The sequence below is a fragment of the Daucus carota genome, chromosome 4, assembly GCF_001625215.2.
Source record: "Daucus carota subsp. sativus chromosome 4, DH1 v3.0, whole genome shotgun sequence".
NCBI classification, from domain to species: domain Eukaryota; kingdom Viridiplantae; phylum Streptophyta; class Magnoliopsida; order Apiales; family Apiaceae; genus Daucus; species Daucus carota.
In genome coordinates this window covers 39,374,074-39,392,508 of record NC_030384.2, presented here as the reverse complement: position 1 = coordinate 39,392,508, position 18,435 = coordinate 39,374,074, and the positions used below count along the sequence as shown (strand labels likewise).

The 18,435-nt window shown below is 35.6% G+C and overlaps 1 protein-coding gene and 1 long non-coding RNA gene across 5 annotated transcripts; both read left to right on the top strand.

Annotated features, from left to right (window-relative positions):
• Window positions 1–326: 326 nt before the first annotated feature.
• LOC108219381 (uncharacterized) lies at window positions 327–14,161 on the top strand. 4 transcript variants are annotated; one of them, XM_064091864.1, is made up of 15 exons: window positions 327–574; window positions 734–799; window positions 881–932; window positions 1,225–1,358; window positions 7,336–7,437; window positions 7,740–7,811; window positions 7,891–8,000; window positions 8,097–8,178; window positions 10,345–10,437; window positions 10,563–10,627; window positions 11,748–11,760; window positions 11,857–11,937; window positions 13,058–13,166; window positions 13,275–13,385; window positions 13,798–14,161. In XM_064091864.1, exons 1-14 carry the CDS (start codon window positions 434–436, stop codon window positions 13,382–13,384), a joined length of 1,230 nt encoding a protein of 409 aa, XP_063947934.1. In that variant the 5' UTR covers window positions 327–433; the 3' UTR covers window position 13,385; window positions 13,798–14,161. The 4 variants fall into 4 exon arrangements, with proteins under 4 accessions (XP_063947934.1, XP_063947933.1, XP_063947932.1 ...); XM_064091863.1 differs by lacking the exon at window positions 13,798–14,161 and adding an exon at window positions 13,475–13,603; XM_064091862.1 differs by lacking the exon at window positions 13,798–14,161 and having other exon boundaries at window positions 328–574; window positions 13,275–13,603.
• A 2,404-nt stretch (window positions 14,162–16,565) lies between these two features.
• LOC135152332 (uncharacterized) lies at window positions 16,566–17,584 on the top strand. Its single transcript, XR_010291366.1, has 2 exons — window positions 16,566–17,026; window positions 17,112–17,584. It is a non-coding gene; the product is annotated as an uncharacterized LOC135152332 (long non-coding RNA).
• Window positions 17,585–18,435: the final 851 nt, after the last annotated feature.

Sequence of the window (18,435 nt, the reverse complement as noted above, 5' to 3'; positions counted from 1 at the left end):
TAAAACTCTTTGTAATTATATGCAAGTTCAAGCAAATTTAATACAAAATTTGGAAGAGTTGATATATTATTTTTATGATTTAAGCATAATCATTAGAACTTTCATGAAATATGATAAATTTTTAAAACAAAAAATGCCCTCATCAATTTCACAAAAAATGATTTTTTTTATGAAATTGCAAAAAACCATCAATATTAAATATTATTAAACTTGAAATAAATCTTATTTAAAATACAATCAGATTTTTTTTTCTTATTATCAAACTTTTTAGAATAACAATTCTCCTGCCCGAATACTATAAAACTTCATCCTCCGTGTGTCCAATAAAAAAAGTACCAATTTGCTATCAGCAGCACTCTACTTGCCGGAACAACGGAGGGAGCGAGAGGGAGAGGGAGAGGGAGAGGGAGAGATAGATAGATAGAGAGAGAGAATGGAAGGATTAAAGAAGCTGGAAAAAGTACAAAATACGATAATGTTCCTACAAAACCATAACCTTATTGACTCCTCTTCTTCTCCTCACTTGAATCATCCTGACTCTAATCGTTTCCTTGCTAATCTTTTGCTTCTCCTGGTAATCCCCTTTTCTAATTATATATTCTTTTCATTTTCTTTATTCTTGATTACAGGAACACGAACGAAACCTTATATGTTAATATTTCTACAGTGCAAGCAATTGATGAAGTTCCATTTAGCTAATTTGTTTTTTTGTTTTCGAAATTTTGTGCTCAAGATACAACCATGTGGACAACTGGATATGGAGGCTAAATCCCATTTAATTTCTGCAACTTTGCCCAAGGTTCGTATTGCTAGCATGTTGCGCATTTTAGTAATCACAAAGGGTTCACTCTCACTGACCGAGGTTCTCTACCATTTTCAGATTTCAGCATCATTTCTCGAGGAAGCATCACTTTTTCTCGGTGAAAATATTGGTATGACCTTGATGGTAGTCTCCCCTTCTATGTTATTGTTCTTGTATAATATTAACTGTTTTTATCACCACTTCCTTATGTTATGCAATTCCAGGGGCCTTTGTTATGATTAAGTGAGATTTTTGAATTTTGGTAAAAAAAAAAGGGAGTTGTCATTTGTCAATAATTTACTTTTTGTTTATGTCTCATCAACCAAGCAAATTGATGTTAACTGTTAAATGTATATCAAGAGAAATCTATAGCATTGTGATGGATGGATAAGTCATATTGTCGAAATCTAAATATGTAACAGGCGAAGAAGGTTTTTGCAATGGAATACACTCTGATCAGAAGGCTGTTGTACAGTCTCTAAACAGCGAAATTAGCGATATGGCTATTGTTGGTTACGATGCAATGCAGAGAGCAAATTCTACCTTGGAAGATTTTGTAAGTAGAAACCTTACATCAGAATATACCAAACAATTCAGATTGTAGCAGCTTTCTCTCTATATTTTTTCGTTCACTCTTTTCTCTACATTGAGACTAACTGATGATCTGCAATTTAAATCAATTATGGTAGTACTATGATGCCCAAATTGTTTGGGTTGTATCTGAAAACTTTTGTAAATCTAACATTCTAAGAGATGAGTGAAGTTACTCTCCTTGTTCATTTCATTTCATCGTGTTTCATAATAGACCTTAACGTCTCTTTTTGTAGAGCTGAATACAGATATGGACCACTTACAGATATGGACCACATGTCCTTTTCGACCAGTACTAGGTGGAGACAAAATATGCTAACTAACCTCCTAGCAGAGACAGCAGTAACAGCTGCTACTGTCCCCTGAATCCCTCTGGGATCAGGTGCACTATTTTAACATAAGACAAATACTTAAATAATTAAACTTCTAACTGGACTGGATCCTGAATCAGCTTCTAACTTGGGCCACATTCTCATTGGGCTCTTCAACACTCCCCCTCAAGCTGTGTGTGTTGGAACACAAACGCCCAGCTTGTCAAGTAGAATGTGATGTTGTCCTACTGTGAGGACCTTAGTAAAAACATCAGCAAGTTGCTCTTTAGTAGAAATGTATGTTGGAGTGATTTCATCTGCAACAGCCTTCTCTCTAATGAAATTGCAGTCAATCTCCACATGTTTTGTTTTCTCATGGTGGACAGGGTTAGCTGCAATAGCCAGAGCTGCCTTGTTATCACAGAAGATGGTAGTAGAACCAAGATGACTGAGGCCTAAATCTTTGAGTAGCTGCTTCACCCATAGCACTTCACAGACAGTCATTGCCAAAGATCTATATTCTGCCTCAGCTGTGGATCTTGCAACCACAGATTGTTTTTTAGACTTCCATGCTATAGGAGATTTTCCCAACAAAATGCAAAAGCCAGAAGTTGATCTCCTTGTGTTGGGGCAGCCTGCCCAATCACTGTCACAATAGGCCTTTAATTCTGCTGCAGGACCAGATGCCAATAGAATACCTTGGTTTCTTGATCCAGCTAAGTACCTGAGCACTCTTTTTGCTGCTTGAAAATGCACAGAGGTTGGTGAATGCATAAACTGGCTAAGAACATGGACAGTAAAGGCAATATCTGGTCTAGTTATAGTAAGGTAGATCAATTTACCTATGAGCTTCTGATAGATGTCAGGATTAGGAAGAAGGTCCCCTGCTGTAGTGGTTAACTTCACATGGGTATCCATAGGAAGTTTTAGAGGCTTACAGTTTGCCATTTTATACTCTTCCAGAATATCATTGACATATTTCTTTTGTGACATAAAGATCCCTTGATCACTTCTGTCAAACTCAATTCCCAAAAAATACCTGAGCTCTCCCAAGTCTTTCATCTTGAACTGTGAGCTGAGAAACTTCTTTGTATCATTGATTATCCCCATGTTGTTACCAGTGAGCAAAAGATCATCCACATAAGCTAAGACTGCTATGAACTTGCCATTAAACTGCTTAGTGAATAATGTAGAGTCAGCCTTTGATTGAGTGAATCCATCTTTCTTCAAAGCTGCACTCAGCTTGTCAAACCAGAGCCTGGGTGATTGTTTGAGGCCATATAGAGTTTTTAGGAGCCTACACACCTTGGTCTGTAATTTAGAATTATCCATATACTCCCCCTGGCCTGCAGTTCTGAATCTGAATCCTGCACCTTCATAGCCTGGTGGAAATTTCATATAGACCACATCTTGTAGTTCTCCATGTAAGAACGCATTCTTTACATCCATCTGGTGGGTATACCATCCTTGGCTAGAGGCAACAGCCAACAATGATCTGACTGTTGTTAGCTTTGCTACAGGGGCAAAGGTCTGGTCATAATCAATGCCATATTTTTGCCTGTTCCCAAGTATCACAAGTCTTGACTTGTATCTGAGACTTTCTCTCTGAGGGTCATACTTGGTTGTATATAACCATTTGCACCCAATGGCTACCTTTCCTGCTGGTAAGTCAGTTATTTCCCAAGTATGGTTGCTTTCAAGGGCTTCCAACTCTTCATTCATTGCTTGCAGCCAATGACTATGCTGAGCTGCTTCTTTGAAATTCTTTGGATCTGGCATTCTTGAAACACTGTTCATGAAGCAAGAGAACTGAGGACTTACTTCAGTTTCAGTTGATTTTCTAACATAATTTGAACTCATCTGATAGTCATTGTGCCAAGATGGTTTTTTATGTTCTCTGGTTGACCTTCTAACAGGGGGTTGTTCTGGTGGATTCTGTTCCTGCTCACCCTCTTCTTCTGTTGTATTTACTTCCACATCATTGTTGTTTGTTGGATCTGTGTCTTCACACTCCATCCATGTATTCCTGTTGCTTCCTTCTTCCTGATGTATGATTCCAGATTCCCCCTCAGAAGCTGTTTTGAACACTTGATAAGGGTAGATTGTTTCATAGAATTTCACATCCCTTGTTACAAAGGTTACACCTGTGAGCAAATTGTGCATTCTATACCCTTTCTGTGAGGAGGAGTATCCAGTGAACACACAAGGCACCCCCCTTGGCTGGAATTTATCTTTACTTCTGCTTGGATTGTAGGCAAAAGCAAGGCACCCAAATGCTTTCAAGTGTCCATATTCAGGTTGTTTCTTGTACATCAATTCATATGGTGTCTTGCCCTTTATTACCATGCTGGGAAGTCTGTTAATAATATGTGTAGCAGCAAGAATGCAGTCTCCCCAGAACTGAAGTGGAAGACCAGCCTGAAATCTCAAGGCCCTTGCCATCTCCAAGATGTTCCTGTGCTTTCTTTCTGCCCTTCCATTTTGCTGTGGCCTATCAACACAGGAGGTCTGATGCAAGATACCCAAAGCACCAAAGAAAGCCCTGCATTTGTAGTCATCAAACTCCAAAGCATTATCAGACCTTATGACTTTAACTTGTTTGTCAAATCGATTGCCTGCCATTTTTACAAAACTTTGAATGGCATTTAGAGCATCAGATTTGAGTTTAAGTAGATGTACCCATGTAACTCTTGAGTAGTCATCCACAAATGTGAGGAAATATCTGAATTTCCCCCTATACTTCACCTTATAAGGCCCCCATGTGTCAATATGGACCAACTCAAACAAGTCACCAGCTCTTGATTCACTTTTACTAAAAGGGAGTTTAGTAAATTTTGCCAGAGGGCAAGCCAAACAAACATCTTGACTATCTTCTTTGACTCCAATTTTCTTAATCATCCTTAACTTTCTCATAGGTGCATGACCTAGCCTTTGGTGCCATAAGGTCTCTTTACTGACTTTTGGCACATCCTTAATCACCATTGGTATCTTTTCTCCAGTATTCACAGACATGGCCACCTTACCAGATAGGTTTTTCTTAGACTCATAATTATTACTAAGAGTCTGAGCTTTAATTTCCCTCAGGGTTTTCTGAATTGGTTCATTGATCAAATAGTATAAGCCATTCTCACCTCTGCCTATACCCTTAACTTCATTAGAATTCTTATCCTGAATAATGCAATAATCAGCATGGAATACTACATTACAGTTCTCATCACAGCATAACTTGTTGACTGATAGCAAGTTATGTTTAAAGGTTGGAACACATAAAACCTTTTTTAGCTCCATGTTATTATTCAGCTTCACATTTCCACTGTGTGTTATCAGAGATGTTTCCCCCGTAGGTAAATTAATTTTAGGTGTGTTTTGACTCTCACCTACATCTCTTAAAATTTCATACATCCCTGTCATATGATCAGAGGCTCCTGAATCTATAATCCACTCCTTATTTTTTATTGAATCAACAAAATGACAGGAGACCATACCTGCATACAGACCATCAATTTCCTCATCTGTATCCCCTCCTCTTGAAGTGGTTGGGAGCAGTTTCAGCAGCTGCTCCAGTTGTTGAGAAGTGATGGTTGTACCAGTACTGGCTACAGATCTGTTATCATGGTGGATTTGGCCTTGAACATTGGCTGCAATCCTTTGTCCATTGTTTTGCCTGCCTTTGTTCCACCTTTGTTGGTTGTTGTTACCAGTCCCCCTTCCCTTCTGTCTTTGAGGAGGCTCACTTGTTGGTTTAGCTTTAGCATGCCATGCTGGGTATCCCACCACAGTCCAGCATTTCTCAGTGTTGTGACCTGCCTTGCCACAAGCACCACATTGGACAGACAAGGCTGTTTGGACATTTGTTGGTGCTCTTGACTTGCTGTACATTGCAAGTCCATCTGACTCTTCTTTAGACTGCCCAAGAACCTCCCTCTGTGCTTCTTCTTGTTCTAAATAGCTACAAGCCACTTCAACAGACGGCAGAGTACTCATCATGAGTATTTGGCTTCTCTGAGCTCCATATATTTCATCCAAACCATTAAGGAACTGAAAAAGCTTCTGCTCCTCTCTTTGTTGATTTAAGACTGTAATAAGCCTTGTGATGTCTGTGGTAACAGCTGTGACATCTGGGAGTGTGACCAAAGACTCCAGTTCCTCCCATAATGCCCTCATTTGAGTGTAGAACTCACTAACAGGTCTACCACTTTGCTTTGTTTCATACAGCTCCTTGTTAAGCTTGTATTTTCTGGAACCATTTGTAAGGGCAAATCTCTGTTCAAGATGGTTCCAGATGTGGTAGGCACTGTTTACAAACATGATTGATTTTTTAATGGACTCAGAAACAGACCCTAATATCCATGATATGATCATGTTGTTACAAGTGTCCCAAGCTTCACTCTTAACTACATCTGTTACATCCTTAGTTAAAGTACCCTTTACAAACCCCAGTTTCCTCTTAGATGAGAGAGCAATCTCCATTGACCTCTTCCAAGATCTGTAATTCGAAGATCCTTGGAGTTTTTCAATGGTCATGAAGTTATTCCCATCAGAGGGATGAAGATAAAGAGGGCTCAATACATCTATTGTTGTTGCCTGGGAACCTGACCCACTTACAGCTGCCATCTCACTTCTCAGGAGCTATAGACACAGCTTTAAGAAGTGAAGAAAAAAAATAACGCACACAAAGTAAGGCTAATACTAACTATAGAGACACCAGGTGGTAACCTCGCTCTGATACCATGAAAACTTTTGTAAATCTAACATTCTAAGAGATGAGTGAAGTTACTCTCCTTGTTCATTTCATTTCATTGTGTTTCATAATAGACCTTAACGTCTCTTTTTGTAGAACTGAATACAGATATGGACCACTTACAGATATGGACCACATGTCCTTTTCGACCAGTACTAGGTGGAGACAAAATATGCTAACTAACCTCCTAGCAGAGACAGCAGTAACAGCTGCTACTGTCCCCTGAATCCCTCTGGGATCAGGTGCACTATTTTAACATAAGACAAATACTTAAATAATTAAACTTCTAACTGGACTGGATCCTGAATCAGCTTCTAACTTGGGCCACATTCTCATTGGGCTCTTCAACAGTATCCTTCCATGAAGGACTCCATATCAATATTTGTCAGCTTGATTTTGTTAGTAGGCTGAACACAAACATATGTTGCCCAATATTGCTAGGTAATGTGTGAACATGCAACAAATGTGTAAAGTAGACATCTAATATCTTCATTTCTTTACGACTTTCATTATCATTATCCTCTTGGGATTTGTGGTATTTCCATAAAAACCTATGAATTAAAAAGGTTTTGAGATAAAACTATACATCAACATCAGTAAAAACCTGCCATACGAAGCCTCATGGTTTGGTGAGTAAACATTGAACTGTAAACAAAAACATGTGATGTGCATAATATCGTCATCAATTGCATTTGCAAGTGTCTTAAGACGATCATGAATGTGTAAAATCTCTATCTCATGCATATTTGCACACCTTTTTTTTTTCTCTGCATCCCCCCCCCCCCCCCCCCCCCCCCCCCCCTCCCAAGAAAATTTTAACGATATTTGTGTACAAATTTTTTCTTTCCAGATCTTCCCGGTTTAGTATATATTCTATTTGCAATTATCAGTGCAGGTCTTATTTTATGTTTCACGGAATGGATGCTAACAAGCCACAAACAACTTTTAGATATCTACCGTTGCTTTCATTCACTGAAAGTTATATTTACCAGGTGAAGAATCTATCCCTAATCAGCAACATTGTGAATGTGAGCTTTGAATTTAGAGATATAACTTACTACTATCATATTGTCAGAAATGGGTACCTCCGCCGTAGATCTCACATATAGAAGTGCCCAAACTTTTGTTAATATCCTAGAATTTCTACTAAGAAAAAGACAAGTGCATTTGGCCTAAAATAATTGAGATAAAAGATTATTGTGCCCCCCTTGAAGTTAATCGTGTGTTTTAACAAACATATGCTGCCATGTTTTGTCAATTATTTATCGGACAGTCTCATGCTCTTCTATTACAGTTGGACAACTTAAATGAGAAACTAATGCAGTTGCCAACCAGCGGAGATCCATTAAACAAACCACCTGATGCGGTAATACCGAAATTACTTTGCATGATATGATTCTTTGTTGTGTGTAAAACTTTTGCTTAGAATACTTGGTTTTCATGAGGTACAGGAGGGAAACCGGAGCTGCATTATTAGTTCAGCGGAATCATTCAAAACTGATCCTTTTAGACCACTTGTCCTTCTCCTGGAGCGTCTTGGACTTCTGACAGAGCGGTACAACTATTTGTTAAGTTGCAGTGCTATAATAGAATTGGTTTTATTCAATATGATTTATCAGTTTTTTTGAATTTAGCATCTAATAATGCTCAGGATAAAGGAAGAATTCAAATGCGGAGAGCAATACTGGACCATTGAAAGAAAGCTCTGTAGTGCACTAACAAACAGATTGGAGGTAGGATATAATTATTCCTCTCAAAACTTTTGTTTATTTGTATACTTGTATCATATAGGATAAACTCTTATTAAGTGGAGTTTCATCAAAACAGTTATTTAGCAGATATAAATATGAGTTTTACATGTACTGCGTTGGTGGCTGAGATCCGGTTTTAGGAAATGTTACCCATCCCTTTGTATATGGATTGATCACTGTAAAGGGGATAGTGATATGTGACCTGGCCTGTTTCGGTTTTATAAGTTAGTGTACAGGTTTTCACTGTAACCCTCATGTTTATTTGTTCCCTTTACACTTTGCTCTAATTTATTTCAGGAAAATTTGCAAAAATACCCATGTTTTCAAATTTATTTTCAAAAATACGGTCAAAGTTGCATATGAGGTTGCAACACTTGTCGAAAGCAGTTGTTTTTCAGGTTGCGATTGAAGTTACATATATGGTTGCCCCTATTTTTGAAAAAAGAATTGCAACTTGGGTATATTGAAAAAAAACAATTTTTTTTTAAAGAGTATGTATTTGCTATATATTTACTATGTATTTAAAGAGTATGTACAGGTTTTCACTGTAACCCTCATGTTTATTTGTTCCCTTTACACTTTGCTCTAATTTATTTCATGAAAATTTGCAAAAATACCCATGTTTTCAAATTTATTTTCAAAAATACGGTCAAAGTTGCATATGAGGTTGCAACACTTGTCGAAAGCAGTTGTTTTTCAGGTTGCGATTGAAGTTGCATATATAGTTGCCCCGTATTTTTGAAAAAAGAATTGCAACTTGGGTATATTGAAAAAAAAAACAATTTTTTTTTAAAGAGTATGTATTTGCTATATATTTGCTATGTATTTAAAGAGTATGTACAGGTTTTCACTGTAACCCTCATGTTAATTTGTTCCCTTTACACTTTGCTCTAATTTATTTCAGGAAAATTTGCAAAAATACCCATGTTTTCAAATTTATTTTCAAAAATACGGTCAAAGTTGCATATGAGATTGCAACACTTGTCGAAAGCAGTTGTTTTTCAGGTTGTGATTGAAGTTGCATATATGATTGCCCCGTATTTTTGAAAAAAGAATTGCAACTTGGGTATATTGAAAGAAAACAATTTTTTTTAAAGAGTATGTATTTGCTATATAACATTTAGTTCTATTTAGACGAATTTTTACCTGCCCATGTTAAGCAATGATAGATTAAGTTTGATATCCTGTGATAAAGGGAGGTCAGAACGTAACCTAGTTGCAATTAATTACTATAACAGAATTTTTAATCGCCCAACTGATTGCTTCAACTTCCGCTTCTTCATACTAAATTACATCATAAAAGTGTCAATTGAAGTAAAAGTTTTATTTTGAACTTACCTTCAAAAAATATTGAAATATTAAGTACTGGTATATTTTATATCTACAGTGCTTAAATGAGTAGGCAGGCTTAGGACTGCATATTCTACAGTATCAAACCAGCAATAGTGAGCCTCAGTATAAAAACTTTGCTATCCTTGTTGTAAACATTAGTCTAAATGCAGTATAAATCTTCTATATGAATAGTGAAATACCTAAAATAAGAGTAAAAGACGAACCCTTTATGTTTCTTATTTAATGAACAGGACCTTAAGACTATAAAGAATGTAAAGTTGAAATTACCAAATGGTATCTAAGCAAATGTTTAACTATAAATCCATGCATCAAGATCTTAAAGTGAATTGTCAAAAATGTTGAAGCTTTTGGCTAAATCAAAAGTAAAGAAGGGTTTGCATCCATTATATTACCTGAAATCGGGATCTTTAGAAAGTGGGGTATTTTGAAGTTACATCATGTTAGGCTCTTAGAAATAGGGGTGAGATTTCTCCCAGAATTATAAAGAACAGAGGCCCAAAATTTTGGGCGACTGTGTGTGTTCGAGTAGTCTACTCGAGAGTTTAGAAAAAGTAGTGCACTGTCCTCACCTCCAACTCCAGTGATGGAAAAAACATAACTAGGTTTCCTTATTTTTTTTTGGATTTGTATTCCTCTTTACTTACAAATCTTAAGAGCATGTACACAATTTGGCAAGTATAAAAATCGATAAAAGAGCATTTTTATCATGGCAAACTACCTTCTCATGTTCATGAATTTTGTTTAACTTAGCTACATCTAACTAGTTTTTTTTTTTTTTTCCTATTATCTGTACAGATATCTATTGATGATGTGAAGATGGCAATCCACCTGAAGTCATTTGATTATCGAGTTCTTAATCTTTTGTTGTATCAGTTGAGAGGTGAAAAGGTATACTACTGTCACTAAAATAACCCCTTGAGTTTAAAAACTAAATGTATTATCCTGCCTTAGCTTGAATATTAAGTCCTTGTGGCTTAGCTAGGTTGTTTTGTTTTTGCTGAAGCGGCGTAAAGGTTAATGAATTGCATATGGATTTCCTTTCGGTATCAGAATTCCTCGTCGAAGTATCTGATGATTTGTAAGTGCTGTTGCAGCTAGTAATGGAATTTTCCTTGAATTTTGACTTGGCTTATTGTTATCTAATTTCTGCTTTTGGTTTAAGAATTCTATATTGTTATTATATTTAGAGATAAACTATAAGATATTTCTTGACATATTTTTTGTTTTAACTTATCAATCATATACGAAAGAAATTATCCGAGGAAGAGGTCTGTGTAAAGTCTTTACTTATGCCCTTGGATGGTTGCATGGTTTGCATCTCCGAGGGCCTATCCTTTAAAGAATGGGATTGAACTAATGACTATTTTGCTATGTTGTTAGCTGTTGGAATTGTTTGTTTTGACAAATTTAAAAGAAGAATGTTCATGAATTAACTATTAAGTACCCGTGCTGAATGCAAATGAATATGCATCTTATTGAAATTAATCGAAAGTTGGTACCGTCCTAATATAAATATATAATATGGGATAAAAGGTGTGTGTCACACACATGCTATCTCCATCCAATTCATTATGTAAAATGAAAGAAACGCTAGTGTGCCAAACATTTAAAAAGAAGAAGTTAATATTATTTTAAAATATCTGAAGTTATATTAATCAATTGTTTTGTAAAAATGCAAATCAAAATATTGTATCCAATCTGCGTACTAAGATATATACCCTTGTGTTGAAACTGCATATATTAAAATTTTCAGTCGTAAGTTCGCTTTTAAATTATCTTTAATCAATATTTAACATACATACATACATATTATTAGTGAAACATTATATTTGTGTTTAGGGTTAAACCAAAAACTTAAAAGTTATTCAGAATCTCCTTTGATTTAGTTCTTTAACAGGTTACTCATTAATATTTAGATAACTTAAGTATCTGGCCGAGATAGCTTAATCATTCATCACTTATTATGTGTGATATTTTTGTAGTATCCATTGTGTGCTTTGCCACCTCCAAGCTGCTACAAGTTTTCAGTTTTTTGCCACTTCCAGGCTGCTACAAGTTTTTTTTTTTTTTTTTTTTTTTTAATGTTGGTTATTACTTATTAGTTGTTACCCTCCTTACTAATTTGTATTTACATTTCAAAAACTGTGAAAGCATATTGACTTCTTAATAACTAAGGTGCTATGTTGACTATGCTGCAGGTTTGACTATGAGGTGACTTTCTTAAGACTCAGGCCCTCTGTATCTGATTTTTGGTTCTTGAAGCATATTTACTGTTCTTTAGAGTTAATGGTTTCCTTTTCTTTGTAGGATGATGTATTAGAAAACAGTTTCAATGTTCTTCGAATGTTTGTTAGAATATATGGTTCTGGCAGAGCCCCAGTCATGTTGGTAAGCTATACTGGCTCATAACTAAAGCTTTCTTACAAATATAGCCCTTGTCATTGTATTTACTAATTGACCAACTAATTGATGTAATTTCTTAGATTACCAAACATTGGTAACCAATGCAAAAGTTGGTTGAGAAAAAATCAAAATCACTAAGTTTACACTATTCTATGTATCTATATGATCAGAACATATGGCACCACGATGATTATTTTTGATTTTCGTTTAAGTAGGTGGCGAACGACTTTCTGATATTTTCTTATTACAACCTAACCTCTTCTTGATCCCTTATTTCATTGAATAGTCAACTTGATGCTCGTTTGCTGCTATTGAATTATCAATCACCATCAATTATTACAAGATCTTGCATAGTTTGTGTTTGGACAAGCCTAAGTAATTCTCTGTTCCAGTTACCAACTAGTGTAATCCAGATCTTCATAATCTATTAGAGTAACGGGTTGATGTTTTAATTTTTAAAGCCAGTTGGTTGAGGAAAGTAATTGAGCATATGATGGAGTTCTGAGGTGCCCTTTATAGATCTTCATATATAAGTTTATGTTTCAGGTCTCAGTTAATGACATCAACCTTGTATTGTTCTCTTGAGTTCCTGGTTTGCTTGATTTCATGATAACACACATTAAAGCTTTTTATACATGGTACAAGTATCTTTAGCTCAGAATGTTGAGGTTGGCTTTATTTTAAAATCAACGTATATTGTGGTCAAGTTATAGAAGAAGAAATATTAAATTTAAATCTTCGTTGGAAGCCCTTTATTATTTGCTAATATAAAGTAGTGAGATGTAAGATGGTGAGATGTAAGGCAGTAGTGACTGGGAAGATGCTAATTGAGCAGTACTTGTTCAATATCCCAGAGCGTGCTCTGTATAAGGAGACTGCTTTCACCCATCGTGTATAAGGAGACAAATTCCTCTTGTAATACAATACAATTGCTATAACAATCACATATGCACACATTGTCCCATTTCTCTGCATTCTATTTATACGAATAATATTATTGTCTGTTTTAAAAAAAATAAAAAATCTTAAGAGTTTTTTTTATGTTACCAAATAAATACCACTTGGAACCTATCAGTGTCAGAGGGCTTTCTTATTATATTCCTAGGCTAAATTTATTGCGGAGGCTGAAGAGAAGTACAATTGTTTGCTAAAAGCTCTGGATCCTATTTTATCTGTTAAATATCAGAGAAGATGTGAAGAAGCCACGAGTGAAGGTAAACTATTAAATTACCTTTGCTGATGTAATTTCCAAGTATGTATGCTGCATAAATATTTACATTATATTATACAAGCTTTCAAATTATTAATCATTTACTTCACAGGTGGTGAGAAGTCCACTTCACCTCTTGGATCTTGGACTATTCCCCCAATTATAAAAGACGAAGAATTATATCGATCTGAACATTTGAGACCAACAACTGCAACTAATTGAGGTTTGGATCGAATTTCCAGACTCCTAAGTTGAACATTTGATAGGAGCATTTCTCTGAAAGACTTTTAATCAGAAAGATTTTCAATGCAGAAGTTATATTTGAACTCAGCCTACACACAATAGTTCTCCTCTTTTCTGTCTTTCATGGGCTCATATTATTGTAGGGCAATGAAGTCTTCGGTGCATCTTTTTTTAAAAAAAATTTGTATTTGATTTCAAGATTTGATATGCTTTTAAACATATTAGAGGAGTGATCGAGTCCTTCACATCGTATCCACTATGTATCCACATGAGACTGAGGTCTGAGGGAGGCAATTTTGAGTTTCTAAAGCACCTTTAAACTTAGCTACTTAAATAACTGAGGTTAAATATTTAGTGGTTAGACTAATACATGTATATTGTTATTATACAAGGGATAAAAGCATTCATCTTTGTTCTCAGAGGCACAAATACATTAATGCTCAACCCTATGTTACGTTGAACATAACAGGAAGCAATGAGTATTGACTAGTTGTTGCACTTTGACTCACTTGTACGGTTCGCACTATGACTCAAGTCCTGGTACGACAATACTGTTGATATCTGTGGCTCTGCGTTTTTATTTATTGCAACGTCTTTTGATTGAATGAATGAATGAAATGTTCATTGCAGTCTTTCACTGTACTTGATTAGATTGATTGGTTATTTAACGTCAGATCAGCTGTAATTTTGCAAATTCCATATATCCAAAAAGATAACGCAAACAAGTTGAGGATCAAAATATTACTCTGCTTTTCTGGATTGATAGTAATCGGAACCACAGTCAAATATTAATGCTAATATATATACTATTCTTAAATGTTTGCAGCTTTATTCGATAACTCAATTTTGGCCCGCTGTTGAGATACAGGGTGTCTATCTAGGATATACTCCCACCATTTCAATTTACATGTCCACTTTTAAGAAAAAAATTTGTTTCAAATTACTTGTCCACTCCAACTTTCAATACAAAATCATATTTTCAAAGTTACTTCTACTCCACATATCTCTTATTTATATTTCCTAGATCAATCTCACACCACATATTATGATCATTTAATCCAATTAATTTGTAAACATTCATTTTTCTTAAACTGTGTGATTTTTTGAAAGTGGACATCTAATTTGAAATGGAGGAAGTAATTTAGTTCATCATGTCTATAAAGTCACCGGTTTGTGTTATTTAAAAGTTTAATGGAAAATTTTGGCAAAAAATAAAAGTTCAATGGAAAGTAAAAATCTATAAAAATGATATTCCTTCCTGAATTATATATGGTTGGGACTTGGGAGGGTGGGCTCATAATGAGTCAATTTTACCGTTAGAAAGTACTCCCTCTAATAAGTCACCAAGAATTTTTGCACACAATTCTAGATATTTTGACCACCTACTTAAAATAATTTTTTTAAATTTTTTTTTTTTCTGAATTAAAATATGTGATATATATTTTAATTCAAAAAAAAAAAGTTTAAAACAAATAATTTTAAGTAGATGGTCAAAGCACCTAGAATTGTGTGCAAAAAGTCTTGGTGCCTTATAATAAGGACCAGAGGGAGTAAAAATAGGACAATTAAAATGGGAAGAAAAAATATCAAATAATTAAAAAAACTGTATAAAAATGAGTAACCTCGCTGTCATAATTACTGTCATCCTCCAAACCATACAGATTTGGCATTAAAGATAACAGTGATCATGTCTGCTTACATGTTGTTTATATAGTAGTACTTGCAGGGGTAGCTTGCAGCAAACTCACGTCATTAACGTGTGTTTGGGATAAATGTTTGCCGAGTCAGACCTGCTCGTTTCCGTATTATCATCGATTAATTCATATTTGATGTGTCTATCAAGGTAACACTTGGGATTCTCGTTGTCGAATTTTCATTTGTAATTATACGGTTCAAGTTCGAACATTCTTAGTTATTACTCTAAAATGTAGTAGAAGTTTGATTCATAATGTAGTCGAATCAAAGAGTATAACTTGTTTGGGGGTTTGACAAGATAAAGGAGCGCTAGTTATATACCGGTCCCAGAGCTGGGGTGTTGCAGTAATTTATGAGGAGCTCTCTTTTGTTGATGGCCGAACGTAAGTATCTATTTTGGTATATAACCGCATGCAGGACGGTGGGTATGGTAAAGCTTAATTTAGCTTCCATTCCGCTTATGATCATCTTCCTGCCCATCTTATGAATTATTGTCTTTTTATCCGTTTAAAACGGATCGAGTATGGTTAGGTTTGGACCATTTTGAATATAGATTTTGAACTAATGAGAAAGAAATCATAGATGATTAGGGCTGTAATTCGATTCGAACGAACCGAGTTTCGAGCCAAGTGTAATTCGACTCGGGTGAGCTGGCTCGTTTAACTTAATCGTGCCAAAACCTTTGTCCTCTTTGTCCTAGCTCGACTTGTTTAATTTAGCGAGTCGAGCTGATCCAACTTGTTTAGCTAAATAAGTAGATTTTAACGAGTCAGCTCATTTAATTTATTCTTAATTGAGTCTAAACTCGGTTTTTTTAATTTTACGAGTTGAGTGGAACCGTCTTGTTTGATTAAATGGATATGAAATCTTGTTCGACTTCAGTTTATATACAAACTTAAATTGAGTTGAGTCTTATTAAATGAGTTCGAGCTCCTGCCAGCGGTCCGACCGATTGATAATTATAAGAACAACCAAGATGGTCTTAATACATGTTCATGGTCAGACTTGGAAGAAAATGAATCTATTAATAGCATGTATGAGTCATACATGCTATTAATATGACACATTAAAATCCCTCATATGCTCCATTGGCGCAATATATACGCAGGTAGACGCAGATTAGTGTATTTACTTATCTAGGACACCGTACATTGATTTTATTTGTATTATATTCTATATTATCCCGACTCTTCATTTTGTCTGAAGTACCGGACTCGACACTCGGACATGCATATGAACAATCCGACACTTATTTTAAACTAAAAATATATAAAATTTTCGAAATATTGTCGAGTCCGACACTCAAACACATTTCCATGTTGGACACTTTTAGTCGAGTCTAGATAATATAGATTATATCACACTTAAGTGAGTGTGATGGTGATGCTAAATAACAATAGTTTGGCACTGGACTCCGAAATACTGCCACTAGTATACATGTATCGTACTTTTATTACTGTATTACGTTAAGTATTGAGCATACCTAGGCAAACTAATGGTGATTAGGTAAAATGCCAAGGGCTACTGCCAAGCAAAGACATAGTACTACAAGTAGGGTAACAAATTCGAAAGAGCTACCAGTAGTAAGCAGGAGTGTGTGTATTTTGGTCCAAAAAGTCTTCACTTTTCTGTTGTTTACATTTCTGGTCTTCCTCCTCTTGGACTAGTTGTTTTCATCTCTAGCTCTCTCTCTTCTTCTCTCCTCTCTAATTGAACTCACTCACTGACTCCTTCAGTCCCCTTCTCCCTCCTTTTCATTTCTCTCCTCCTCTTTAAACCCACACTTCACTTCATTACCTGATCATCTCTTTTCATGGCAAGCTGAAAATTCTACTATACATGGATTCCTCCTCTTTATACATAATTTTACTCCTTCACTTACTCCTTTCTCCATCATTTTGCTTGGACAGCCAAGACTCAACAGAGGTGAGGTTTCCTTAGTTTATAAGCTATAACTCTGTTTTACATCAATTTTGGTCTAGACATGCATGAACTTTTATTTTTGGTGTAGGGATTGACGTTTGAAGAGAAGACTAGACTGGGTTCAACTCCTCCGAGCTGTCACAACAAGTGCAACCAGTGTCACCCCTGCATGGCAGCCCAGGTTCCCAGCTTAACGACTCAGAATGGGCCAGTTCAGCCCAGGCCTCGTCGACAAGCTACTACCCATCCTTTGGACTACTACGATCCCACACCATCACCGGTTGGTAACAAGTACTCTAATTACAAGCCACTTGGCTGGAAATGCAGATGCAGAAATCATTTTTACAATCCTTAGATTTCAATTTCTCAAATATTGTTATTAGATTGTTGGTAAAATGTTTTTTTTTTCTTGAATATGTTCTCTGTTTTCGGTTACTGTATATGTAGGAGTAAATAGGTAGGGTCCTCTGGGAATCTAACTGTGACTTATTATAGGCTCATTTATTAAGTGTAGCAGTTGTTGGACTAGAATTTAATACATGTGCATACCTTTTCACGAAATTTGTATACACAAGTAATTCAATTCCTGATGCATGCGTAGAAATAGATTTATCAACTTCCCTCTTGTTCTTGTCAAGTACTACTACATGATGACAGTTTTGGGTAACAGGTCGTGTTCGTGTCAGCAATTAGATCGATTTGAGTCGATTTCGGGTCAAGCTAAAATCACTTAAAATTGAATAAAATTAAAAATTGAAGTTATTAGAAATGAAATTCTAATTTCGGGTCATGTCGGGTCCATTTCGTGTCAAACGAGTGATTTTTGGGTCACTTTCGGGTTTTGTCTCAGTAAATCGGGTTGCGTGTTCGGATCGGGTTCGGGTCGGGTTCGAGTCGTGTCGGATATTGCCAGCCCTGATGTCTAGATGTGTGCTAAGCTTCATCTACATGCCCGTCTTGTTTGTTTTCTATTGATATTATCTATTTTTATGATTTTTATCATACTCAAATTGAATTTATCTATTTTATCATATTCATTGAGACGGAAGGAATATTATGGGTATATATATAATATTTAATATATTAAAATATGTATCTGATCGGGTTGTGATGGATTATCCTAAATCCATAAACATTTATATATTATTCAATATTTTAATTTCATTAAAATAATTTCGAATTGAATCGGATTTTAGCTCAATGGACTGCCCTACCCGGATGAGTAATGCTAGGCGTACAGAAAAGAATACAGAAATTGATACAGAATGACGTGGAGTCCACTCACCTGTGTATTCTGATGTTCTTTTTCTTTTAACTTTGTACTCCGCTGGGTTGTGCTTGTTTTAGTTTTGAGTTTTAAATGCACTGTTACTTTTTGCTATACACTTAATTATATATTTAATCATTTTTTA